General features: G+C 42.3%; 2 protein-coding genes across 2 annotated transcripts; both read left to right on the top strand.

Moving 5' to 3' along the window:
* The first annotated feature begins 67 nt into the window (after positions 1 to 67).
* LOC143517198 (homeobox protein Hox-A2a-like) lies at positions 68 to 3,555 on the top strand. The gene is made up of 2 exons (XM_077009423.1): positions 68 to 2,009; positions 2,575 to 3,555. Exons 1-2 carry the CDS (start codon positions 1,643 to 1,645, stop codon positions 3,315 to 3,317), a joined length of 1,110 nt encoding a protein of 369 aa, XP_076865538.1. The 5' UTR covers positions 68 to 1,642; the 3' UTR covers positions 3,318 to 3,555.
* Positions 3,556 to 4,585: 1,030 nt separating this feature from the next.
* On the top strand, positions 4,586 to 12,235 carry hoxa1a (homeobox A1a). The gene is made up of 2 exons (XM_077009424.1): positions 4,586 to 6,868; positions 7,040 to 12,235. Exons 1-2 carry the CDS (start codon positions 6,244 to 6,246, stop codon positions 7,390 to 7,392), a joined length of 978 nt encoding a protein of 325 aa, XP_076865539.1. The 5' UTR covers positions 4,586 to 6,243; the 3' UTR covers positions 7,393 to 12,235.
* The last annotated feature ends 1,224 nt before the right edge of the window (positions 12,236 to 13,459 follow it).

The following is a 13,459-nucleotide window of genomic DNA, read 5'->3' as shown; positions in this document are numbered from 1 at the left end:
TAGAAGGTTTAAATGTGTTGTGGGGGTTCGAGGCTGTCAGACCTTTTGGCGAGTAAGATTGATCGCGCGCAGGCTTCCATGACTCTTTGTTTAGTGTATAAGCACTAAAACTGCAAGAGGCCCGCGTGCTCTTTCCCCTGTGCGTTTAAAAAATACTCCACACTTTCCATAAATCAATTTGTTGAAAATGGCTCTTTATATTACATTTCATATGCAGTATCTTCTTTTGTAGGTTGTTATGTTCATAATACAAACACATGCATGGACTAATAATAGCCTCGTAACACTACATATATATGGCAACCTGACCCTCAGTCTTAAAGTTTATATAGGCTGATAAGACCTCCACAGAAGCAGTACTTCAGAATGTTCATTGTAATTATCAACTCATTTCACCGATAACCGCCTCAGGTCCTCTAACTAGTCAGTTAATGAAGAAAGGGAAACGGATCAAACTGATGTGTAGCGTACTGACCACTGAGAGAATGAACACACTGTAACTCATGTTGTTAGATTTACACACTGTAACTGATGTTGTTAAATTTACAACTTCAGTGAACACGCGAGCCCGTTTTGACACTTTGTCACTGTCACGTTTACTGTAACTATAACATTGGGATTTTTTTTCTTAGAAGTTCTGTGAGTTCGAGGGACATTACGTGCATTGATTACAGATTACATGTTCTCCGCTTATGTAGCACTGTGTATAATAATAATAATAATAATAATAATAATTATTATTATTATAATTATAATTATAATAATAATTATTATTATTATTATTATTATTATTACTATTATTATTATTGTTGTTGTTGTTGTTGTTGGGTCTCAAATCTATCTTGAGTCTGTGGGTGAAAAAGCACCCACGTGGTTATGCAAACGTGTGTATAAACGGGTTTGTCGGAGGGGAGTCTGTGTGCTTCGCATGTGTGCATGTGTGAGCTGCAGCACTCCGCTGAGAGTAATCGGAGCTGGCCTGAAATGTAGGAGTTGTGTCATGTCAGGATGTGGGAGATGAATGGTTGACTTTTCTAATCGGAGCAGGCGTAGCGTGGCCGGCCAGGCCGACGTGTGGGCGCTAGTCTGCTCTCCTGACATTTTTGAAACAATACATAAGATGTGTGCACGGGCGCGTGCAGTGATAGCGGTGGAGGGAGGAGGGCCACGCTCACGTCCCGTTGCACCGGGACGCGCCGGCTACCACGGAGGCGAAAACGGATTTTGAACCTGATGATCGCAAAGCAAAGGGCCTTGGCATTATTTACAACAAAAAACACTACACCGATTTGAATAAAACAGCGACTTCCCACCGAGGCGAGGTGTTGTTTACAGGGCCCGTACGGATCGATCGTTCAGACAGTGGCTTCTTTTGATTAAACCCCAAACTGTCATTGGGCAGAGGCAGTCATGTGACAGGCTTTCGGTCCAATTTCAACCATGTTTCCATGAATTCAATAGTTTAATAGTGGAACGATCCACATAGGACTTTAATCAGTATATCACAAAATATAATTTTGACTATTTCATGTCATCCTTGTTATCTCTTGTTATATCTTGTTATCTCTCGACCGAAGTCGCATTTTTTTAAAGCACCTGCAGCGAGGCAAACTTTCTCTCCTCGCGAGGCAGTAGGGAAGACATGAATTACGAGTTCGAGCGTGAAACGGGCTTCATCAATAGTCGGCCGTCGCTCGCGGAGTGCCTGACGTCTTTCCCCCCTGTTGACGAGTCATTTCAGAGCTCATCAATCAAGGGCTCAACGCTCGCACACCCGCTCATCCCACCTCCTTTCGAGCACACTATCCCTAGCGTAAGTCCGGGGATCCAGCAACGCCATGGAAGACCCCGCCACAGCCTGGAAGGAGGCAGCCCACTGCCTGCTGCTTCCCTGCCCCCGGAATACCCGTGGATGCGCGAAAAGAAGGCCTCCAGGAAAATCTCCTTTCGCACGCACACAGCCACTGCAGCGACCGCGGTTACAGGAGGAACGTACTTCTCCCCTAAAGGTGAGTGGGGGCGCACGGGGACAGGGAGTGCGACGGGAGAATTACGGCCAATAAGGACACGGAGAAGCGTAATAAAATGAGCTCGATAACATCGCAGTGACGTTTCCTCAGTTCTGTGCTGAACAACAGTAGTGCATCTACACCAATTATCTCCTGCAAACAAATGCTCTGTAATTAAAAATTCTACATTTCCTATCTTTACTTTCTTTGACCATTCGTCGCGCCTCGATCCCGAGACTTTTTGATATCTGACAGCAATGAAGAATGATGGATTACTGTTGTTGAAATGCTCGTGCATTCATTACTGCCACCACGAGAGGACCGGAGGACGAAATGTATATCTTCCCTTTGCAGTTTATGATCCTGCAAAATCTGCCACATTCCCTTTATAATATTAAGGGTTATTTTATGGGAATTTTTCTAATGACCATAACAATAATGCCGACCCCTGCTCCGTAACTCAAGACACTTTCACTTATAGATAAACGGTCCAGAATGAATGTGTGGGTTTATGTGTGCCTTTAACGTTAGGTGTGCTCTTGTGGATACACAACCTCTGTTCCAGGTCATATCGAGCTTCCCGAGATCAGCTTGGCCGTTGGAGGGGGAGGCTCGCGCCGTCTGAGGACCGCATACACGAGCACCCAGCTTTTGGAGCTGGAGAAGGAGTTCCACTTCAATAAGTACTTAAGCCGGCCTCGTCGCGTGGAGATAGCGGCGCTGCTGGACCTGACGGAGCGCCAAGTCAAAGTGTGGTTCCAAAACCGTCGCATGAAACACAAACGGCAGAGCCAGACCAAGGAGACTCGCGAAAAGCTGAGAAATACAGCCGCCGGCGAGGAGAGCGGTCCTCAGAGCGAGGAGGAGAGCTCAGTGTTTGAATGTAGTTTGGGCAATGATTCGGCACCTCTCCTCGATAGGGAATTGTATTTCTTTCAACCGGAGCTATTATCAACTTCTCAGCAGCTCCACAACGACTCTCCAAAGTTTTCCATATCGTCCTTCGGTCATAATAACAGGAATCTTAGCCACCTCTCCAATCCATCGACGACAATTACGACCTGTGGAACTACACTAGGCCTTAGACCTCACTCCGCGAGCTCGGACAACTGTAGCTCCCCTCTCATCCTGGATGTGTCTGCGAAAGACGTCTATCATTTTTCTTCGGACTCCTGTTTGCATCTGTCCGACGGAGCTTCGCCTCCGCTGTCCGAGTCACTGGGTAGTCCGGATGACCTTTCGACGGATCACTTCTGCTTTTTTACAGATGCTTTAAGTACAAACGATTTGCAGCATCTTAACTATTGACTACAGGAACACTGGAATAACTTTCGCCAGAAGTTGTGATTTGTATCACATGTAATTTGTATATGGACACAACTGCCAAATAGGTTATCATGAAATGATCGAAGGTAAGATTTCCTGAATGCTATAAACTTAATGTAAACTGTAAAAAGCCAGATATAGAGCTGAATTCTGCTTGACAAATCACATATACCTTAATCTTTTTATTTTTGTATCACATATTTTTATTAAAATAAATCTGACTTTTGAATAAACGTGTTTGACATTGACGTACATTAATTAATATGATGTTCCTTTTAAAAAGTGTGCAGTATAGCCAACCTTTTAGGACTAATATCAAATTATACATTATATATAATGTGTGATAGCATAATATTCATGATAATTTAGTTGACCTAATCTTAAAATGCTCCTTGTTTTTTTTTTTTTTACTTTTCTTGCCACTGCCAAATGAGACCAAGACCACAGATTTCTCTCGGTTAAACATTTACAAAGGTGTGTCTGACAGTTGAGTACAGTCATCTAAATAAATTTTAGTCCGCGTAAGTAAATCTGAGTAGATTCAGTTGTAGCCTTATTGTTACATTATGTCATGACACAGATTGTCGGGAACGTATAGTAAGAAATAAGTAAAATGGAGAGTAAAAAACTCCCATTAAACGTTTATTTGATAAATAAATCTGTCTAGAAATGGTGTGTGTGTGTGTGTGTGTGTGTGTGTGTGTGTGTGTGTGTGTGTGTGTGTGTGTGTGTGTGTGTGTGTGTGTGTGTGTGTGTGTGTGTACATACACTTGATAACTTCCAGCATGTACGTGCTGGTCTACTGTTACTTCATTTATCAAAATTATAAACTTTCATCTTTGGTTGTAAAACCCAACATGGCTGCTTCGCCCTACACTTGTGCTCTTTGTCTGCAGCTCTGCTCTCTGCTCCGCGTGGGGAAATGCCTTAGATGTTTCGTTTGCTGCCAGACTCATAAATCAAAGTCTTTCATGCAACCTGACAGCACGAGACAATAGTAGTGACGTCTGCACAAATAAAAGCCCATTCGCATTTTTGTCTCGTATTTTGAGATGGATTTAGACTATTTTGGATTATTTTGAACAGACGCTGCGTTTGTCACTGTTAAAAGTTCACTTTTATTGCAGTAAAATTGCAAAGCTTGTGATCGTTTACATAACCTAGACCTCCTAGCAAAAATACGCGTAGTAGTCAAATGGGTTAAATGCAGATTAATGCTTGCCGACATACTACTACCACCACTAATAATAATAATGTATATCGATAATAATCACGATAATAAAATAAAAATTATATATTATTTTAAAACAATAATAATACACTTATTATTGTTGTTGTTATTGTTGCTATAATTACGATTGCAAAGTATTACCATGGTTTCTAACATTATCAATGTTTGACATTTACCTGTCCTTTAAATTTGTGCATCCTTTAATCGTTTTCATCTAGACCTACTGATTATTTTACACTGCTAAAGCTCAAAAGATGATCACGCAACTACAGAAACAGGCCTGAAACACTCTCAGAAATGTAGCCACATTATTAGCCTGGTTCATTCTAGTAAATCACATTTTAGACATTTATTCAATGTGGCAAACTTACAAAGGACATCATTTTAACACGTAGGCTACTAAGCCTTTCTCACAGAGGCAGACTCAAGAAAGCATTTCCGCGTAGGCCAAATAACTGTGGATCCTTTCCCTCCCCCTCTCTCTCCCTCACTCCCTTGTGTGTGTGTGTGTGTGTGTGTGTGTGTGTGTGTGTGTGTGTGTGTGTGTGTGTGTGTGTGTGTGTGTGTGTGTGTGTGTGTGTGAAGATGTGAATACGCGCGTGGGTGCGAGAGGAGAACAGGATGTGCGAAGCAGGGAGAGGAGAAACCCTGCTCAACACGGCGCCATTTTGAATCATGAAAAAAGCTATTCCTCCTCAAACCAGAGGGGGCGCACAGACACTCATCCTCGCTCCTCCCCTCCTCGCGAGCTCTCTCTTTACCGGCGTTTTACTCAGTCGAGAAAGATTACCTAGTTGTTACAAAACAAATCATTACTTAAAATATTAACATATCCTACTACATAAATCAACGTGTTAATGTAAATGTAAAATGTAGGCTATCTGAATCCAATACAAGATGTATCCAATGTTAATAAGTGTTCATTCCTTTGTTGAAACATCAACGGATCAAATTATGATTAACGTTTTCCCACAAGAGAATTATGAAATATTTTAAAAGTGGGAGGGGAACTTGATGTAGACAGTAAAATGAAGTTCAAGTCACAGTATAAAAGACCGTTAATGAAAAGTATACTGGCCTAAATAAATAATAATTACTGTTTTGGCGAAAAACACTCCTTATTTAACACAATCAAGGCCGTACCAGAGTATCTTACATGCACAAGATCAAAATGTATTTATCCTTACCCTTTTTAGGTTTATTAAATTTGGCCTGCTCCGGCTTATTTTGTTGGTGTGTTGGTCTAGGTTTGGTCTTACCTGGTGCACTTGCGATTAATGTTCTGTGACACGGATTCAGGCTGGTCCGAACATATTCACACCTCGGGTCCTCGGTAACCACGCAGCAGACTACAGTCCCTCCACTTCCGCGCTCCGGCGTTTCATCAATCGACTAAAGCAGCGCGACCCAATATGTGTGCCTACGTCATTGTGATCGACGAGCTGTTGAGATTTACATAAGCGTAGTCTCTAAAGACTACCTGTCAGGATGAGGCCACTCAAGACCCAACAAAGCCACCGGTCACTGGCTGACCATGCTCACGTGACTGTCACTGCTCATTCATATCACATCCTCGCCCCCCCATACTCCGCTGATTGAAGGAGGTGGAAGGGTGCCGGTTTGACCGTGGCGACGTTGTGACAGTGGGGTCCGAGAGACGGTCGGGACGATGCCAGAATGAGCACATTCTTAGATTATTCAGTAATGAGCGGCGGAGACGGCGGTGGCGGGGGCTCGTGCTCCGTCAGGGCATTCCATGCTGATCACGGAATTACAACTTTCCAGTCGTGTTCTGTCACGGTAAATAACCGCAGTGGGAACGACCGGTTTATGTCCGGCAGAGCATCACCGAACGCTGTAACAAATCACCCACACCGAGCTGGGTCATACCAGTCCTCCGGGACACTGTCAGTTGCCTACGGTGCCCATCCAACTTACGGGACTCAAAGTTTTTGCGCCGGTTATAATCACTACACCCTGAACCAGGACACTGACTCCACTGCAGGGTTCTCCCAGTGCGGCCCGCTAGTTTACTCCGGAAACATTGTGCAGCACCATCATCATCATCGCCATGGTTACAACAACAGCAGCGCGCACCTGCATGGACAACTTCAGTACGCAGCAGCTACGTACGGTCATGGCCAAGATCAGGCAAATTTGACGTTTGTGGCGGGCTGCTCAAATTCTCTCTCTCCTCTACACGTGAGCCATCTCGAGGCGTGTTGTTCACCTCTCTCGGACGCGGCGACCACGGCGCAGACGTTTGACTGGATGAAAGTTAAGCGGAACCCGCCAAAAACAGGTGACTGTTGGGTCTTTAACTTACGCAGCCGTGACACTGACCTGAATCTAAGAGTAGAATCAGAATTTACGGCGTTAGAAGACAACACGTCTGTCCAGTGAAATTAATCTGGCAGTACTTTATAAATTGACATTGGACATATTGAATTGCTGTCTTTGTTTTCTATTTCAGGAAAAGTAGGAGAGTACGGTTATGGAGGACAGCCGAACACTGTTCGCACTAATTTCACCACAAAACAGCTGACCGAGCTGGAAAAGGAGTTTCACTTCAACAAGTACTTAACACGCGCCAGGCGCGTGGAGATCGCAGCCGCGCTCCAGCTTAACGAGACTCAGGTGAAGATCTGGTTTCAAAACCGTCGCATGAAGCAGAAGAAGCGCGAGAAAGAAGGTCTCCTGCCCAAAACGACGTCTGAAGCGCGGGACAGTGCGGAAAAGACTGAGGATGCGTCGGAAAAGTCTCTCTCCGCACCGTCCACGCCGTCACCCGCGCCCTCCGTGGCCGAACCCTACTCCTCGGGATGAAGGGCGTGATCACTCTGTTCTGCTGAGGGGTAAAAGGATCAGTACTGTGACACTGGCCGCAGTTACAGCAGTGATGACCGCATGTAACCGGACATGCTCGGAACTGTCAGACACGATACTCTTTTTTAGTTTAAACTATTCAGTGTATTGTGTTATTTTGAGAGAGTCTGGGATCCATAGTCGGTATTGATTTCATGAAGTGCATTTTCATGCCCATACAGGGCATATGCTGTGTTAACGCAAATGCCTTCTGACGACCGTAACGTACATAATGCATATAACGTCATGAAGCCTACCTCATTTAGCTTACCAAAGGATCGAATGTACACGTGCAATAGAATCTACAGAGTCCATTCTAAAGGGACATAGAAGAATCGGAACCATGGTCGGTAACATATGTCTAAATCAGACTGTCTACCTCTCCTTAACAGGTTCTGTCTCAGCGGCTGTGTGTGGGTTCAAAGCAGGCTGCTTTTCTGATTCGTGTGACTTTTGCATGATGCTAAACATTCATAGTCTAGACATCGCGCTGAGTTTTATCAGTCGAGGATGAGGACTTTAGCTCATATGTCGTGATTTGGAATGAGTGAAACTTCTCAGAAATACGGGTCAGTATCTGAAATAAATAGCATTTTTATTTGCTATAACATAATTGTACGGCCTCTTCGTACCATTCTTTGTGAGAGTTTGGGTATGTTCTGTCTTACCGACAATATGACACTCTCTGGCTGTTAAACATTTATATGACTTGGTGAGTGATCATGTTAATCAAGGCAATTATTTACGCTTGTTAACTAAACCCAATTTAAACGGTTTACATTAATGAGCACTTTCATTATGATTTCCATAATTCCACATCTTATTTTTTTATTTTTTGCAAGAAACCAATTCGTCTGCATGGGACCTTCAGTGGTTTCTTTAATCCATTGATTGTCTTGTCAATACGCTCATCCTCAGTGGGAATGCACTCTCTAACACGAGTGGATGTATGCGTGCGCGCGCGCTCCCGTCCCCCGGGGGGAGCGGTATTGGCAGACCGTGAGCCTGTTTATGCGCGGGAGAGAGATTCGCAAGGCTGTCACCGTCATTCGCGATGACAACCTTATCGAACTGTTGGTTTACAGAAGAGAAAGCTAGGGCAAAAGGAAAGAGAAATAATATCGATTAAATCATCTCTCATCTAATCGGCATTTGATCCCTTCAGTGCTGGTAACTTGTCAATACCTCAGTTAGAACAGAGAGCCTTAACGTCAAAAATCTCGACAGATGAACAGAAGACGTCATTAGACTGATAGTGTCCTACACCAGTTACCACTGGTTATATCAGCTCGCATTTCTAGTTCAAGTTTAAAACACCAGTGTAACCACTACTGATGTAACATGAACGTGTCCTAATCATGTATCAGAGCTGTCGGCGAGGCCTCTTACTCAAGTAAGACATCATAACATGACAAACTTGGCCAATACTACCACCCCCACTGCTTTAGAGTTTGCCCGCCGTTTCCCACCGACGTCTGTACAGTTATTGGACACATCTATCAGAAGATCCTCTGTTTTTGTAAGTTATGTTAAACTGAACTTTCTTTGAAGCCAGTAAGGGTTGGTTTCCCGGTGAGTGTGGGTGGAGCTCGTGTTCAGTTTTACTAGGCACGAGATGTGAAAGGAAACAATTCAGACTAAATTATTTTCCGAAAATCCAGGTTGTATTTGTTTACTTGGGAATGCACTACAAACGCAGGTGCTGCTTCTGTTCTGATCCTGTTGTTTATGTAAGTTCAGCGGGACACTGTACAGGAAATTTTCTCAGGAACTACAGGTGTGAGTTGAGAAGCGGACGAGTGCATTCAGCGCCTCAACACCGCGGCGGGTCTTAATTTAACAATACGGAATAATAACATATAGAATGAAATCAGTAGCCCGATATGCCTTTGATATTTAAATAGGATTGAATAAGCTATCATATTATTAGCCTCGCTGTCAATTATTATTAATATTGTTTTTATTTTTATTTATTTTGTGGGAGGGGTTTGCCGACACGGATGCAAGGAATTCAACCCTCTACCCTTCAGACATTTCCCCCTCCACATACATATATAAGTTCACTTGTACACTTATTTTCAGCGAACAGTTTTGTTCATTCAATTCCAAACGAACAAAGCTCAACATTATTCTCGTTGGTTTATTTGTAGGGACTAAACTGTATGTGTCTGTCACTTACTGCACACGTTGGTTGTTTCAACAGAGACCACTTCAGTGTTCAAATGTTTTAATTGCTCGTGCGTAGGTGTGAAATCGGCTGTTGATCCGATTGATGATCTTCATTCACCTTTATCTTGACTGTGTGTCTCCGTGCGGACTCGGAGTGCAGTCGGGCTGTGAATTAAGCCAATCTGAAATATTGAGAATTGACAAGATCCAATTATAAATTGAATTAAGATTGCACTTTCACGTTTCGTGCTGTGCAACACATAGAGCCTTTCTGTTTCCACTAAACGTAATTACTTCGCTAGTTATCATTAGGTTTATAGTTACATACATATAGACGCATGTATAAAAATATATTTTAAAAAGACACAAAAAGCCAACATGTGCCAACATAACAACGCGCTTCTATATTAACCATCATTTCTAGAACAAACCACTGACGCCGGCGCTGCTGAAGTCTCTGTGTCAGCCGATAACTGTCTCAATAACTCAATGGCACCTCAAAACAACAACAAAAAAACAAAACAAAATCACCAGACATAGCTTTAATCGAGTTACAAAACAAGAAGGATATGTAAATGAGCCAGATCAATCAAAATACCACAAACTTAATTCCTCGTATTATGGGGGATTTGAACCAGGGCGTTAAAACACAGTATCACGACTTTAATCACCGGCCGTAGTGAGAGTTCGTGACTCTGAAAACATCAGCGTGATTTTCTTTTCCGGGTCTGTGAAAAGAAAGAACATCAATAATAATAATAAAATATACACAGCTTAGAGGGTGTTAAAACATTAACTAATGTGGGCTTTTGAGACAGAGCATTTTCTCTGCAGATATAGCAATACAGTTATAAAACTGTACTGCTAGTTATAGTTTATATAGTATATTCATTTTGTTAATATAGAATAGAATAAATATATGCATTAATATACAGAATTAAACATAGAGAAACGAATTTGAAATTAACAACTAATGCAGACACAACATACAACACAACACATAACCCGTTTGACGCGTTCAGACAAGGGCGTAGATTTGCTCTTGACTTTGGTGGGACGCGTCAATTCCGTCCAAGTTAATTCTACGCCCTCGCATTCAGAGGAAACGTAATCGAGATGGCCATACACGGTGATTAAATATACTACCTCCACTATAGGCTAAGTACCGTCCACTATATTGTTATTTAAAACATGTTTACTTATTATCATTGTTGTTGTCGTTATTATTAGAAGTAGTTGTAGTTGTCTTACCACCATAACTAAATTATTATTTAAACAAAGTTCTATAGTGAATATTTTCTTCCATTCATTAAAAAGGCGTCTGATAATTGCATTTGAAGTAGGTTATTAACAAACGTCAGTCATTTATAATAATACGGAAAGTAATATTTCTTGTTTTTGTTTATGCATCCTAGGCCTAACGCACAAAATGGTTCATTTTCATCGTTGCCACGGAGTTGCAAATGAATCAGACACATAGCTAAACCGACAGAAAACGGCGGGTCATCGCGTGTTTTTCATCGTCCTTCATCGTCCTGCAACTAATCGGATACAAATTTTTCAGTCTCGTGCCCGGAAATCACCTTCCTGAGGCGTTCACGAGGACGTTTAGATATATTTAAACATAGTTTGAGACTTTTCCTCGTATTTGGATACCCAAATTTCCGCAAAGTGCTTCAAAAGGAAAAAAATATTTAGTTTATTTATACATCCAAAGCTGATGACAGACGATTGCTCGAAACCATCACAGACCAGGAAAAGACAGAATCACACTACACATTACCAAAAGAATAACTATCAATTGTTCACGCCAGCAAATGACAACAGAACAGGCAAAATAGTCATGTACCAAGAATTAATACAAACCAGAGACCTGGTGATCAACATCTTTACAGCGTCTTCACTGAGACTGACTACTTTTTCCTCAGTCATTATAGTCTACAGTTTTAAATATTTTAAAGGGTATATTTCAAAGCTTCTGTGTTGATAGTTTTAAACACCTTGAGAGTGCATTACACTCCAGAAAGGCCATGAGTACCTGAGTACAAAAAGAGCTTTTATTTAGGGTGTTTATTAGGGTGTTTTATTCTGGGTCATTGTGTAAAAATATGCAGTGTAAACTATATTTAGTCAAGATTACAGGCAGCACATCAGACTATGTTTGGGTTCTAGAAGTTGCTATATTATAGTTTATATAATATGCTTATCTGAATGCCAGTGAGAACCTCAACCTAACAGAAGACACAGTCTGACCATGTAGGCTTGTGCAATTACATATTTACGAAATCTCTCTCTCTCTCTCTCTCTCTCTCTCTGTTAGTGTGTGTGTGTGTGTGTGTGTGTGCGTGTGTGTGTGTGAAACACCCCAATAAAAAGGTTGGTTCCTGATATTAGCAAATACAAGATTTGGTTAAACCATTAACCCTTTTATACTATTAAAACCCTTTTATGCAGTGCAGGACCTATTTGTTGTTAATGTAATGAAATATAACCCAATAAAGGGAACATTGTTTGTGGCACAAAACAGGAAGTAGAGTGTAAATAACTCCTCGGTACTCTGTTACCATGGGTGTAAATGAGACAGACTACACGACAACGAAGAAGGAAGCAGGAGGAAGCCAAAACAAGCAGGTCATTTATCCTGAGACGCCATTCTGGCTCAGACTCACCGGCCTCTTTCCTTTCATCATGCATTCGTTGCCGCCCTATCATTCCAACGCAGTAGCCTTCAGCAGTTGAAATAATCACACCAGGAAAATACTGGAAATGCTTTGATCTCTTACAGCTGACTGCATCCCCCATTGGACAGCATGGTACACTTGGATCAATCAAACAGTGAGTTTCAAAAGTGCCGGAGTGGACCTTCTTCAGTTTGTCCATTTCACTACAAGAGGCAGCACACAGAGGTCACACATATAAATACAGGTTGTCCTGTATAAAATCACAAATAAACAAACAAATGAACAAATGGCCACTTAAAATAATTTTTTATACTTTTGTCTCTCAAAAACAATAAAATCCACATTTAGCTCATATTCACATGGTACATGGTATACTCATTCTCTAGCAAACTGTAAAAAACTAGATAAAATGTGGACTGATGTGGACTTAAATAACGTGTGAATGGTTTACACTCAGTGCTGAAAGGAGCTGTGTAGACACAAAAATAAAAATAAAACAACAAACATATATGAAGAACTTGGTGGACTTGCAAACTGCTTACAGAACCCAGCAGTGTGCTGTTGTTTACAAACAATCAACAACATGTAAACAACCCACATGCATTAAGAAGATTAAATGGACACAACGACCCAGACCAGCACCCGTACTACAGAATAAACATGACCCGTAATATCACTGGACAAAAGCCCCAAACCCTCGATCACATGGTCACTGAACCTCACCAGCGAGGCTAAAACTAAAGTTATGACAGAAAGGGTCAAGTGAAAATGTCTAGAAGTGCAGCAGACAGCCAGCAAGAGTAGAGGAAGCTTCACCTCAGAGAGGTTCATCCATCACGCCGTCGTGACCTCACCGTGACCCCAGCCAGGCAGCCAGTGAGCCACTCCCCTCGGTACAGGGAGATCGGGTAACCATGGTGATGGGCTGAATGCTTTAGCTGTTCTGTCTTTGTGCTGCCCATCAACTCCTCCCAGAATGCCTTGCTGTAAGGGTTTATCTGTGGTGCAGTGACTGGGTGACTAAACTCCTGACAGTGATCTGTGGTATTGTGAACACTGATGTCCACCCTGCTGTGTGGTGGGCCAGCTTTAAGCCTACAGCAACAACACAGCACTATGGTGTACAGGGACTCCAGGAGAAGGAATGAGAACCACCAGTACGATAAAGCCAGTGCTGG

This window comes from Brachyhypopomus gauderio, chromosome 6 (genome assembly GCF_052324685.1).
Source record: "Brachyhypopomus gauderio isolate BG-103 chromosome 6, BGAUD_0.2, whole genome shotgun sequence".
Classification (NCBI taxonomy): domain Eukaryota; kingdom Metazoa; phylum Chordata; class Actinopteri; order Gymnotiformes; family Hypopomidae; genus Brachyhypopomus; species Brachyhypopomus gauderio.
Note: the sequence above shows the minus strand (reverse complement) of the source record. Positions and strands in the feature narration are given on the sequence as shown.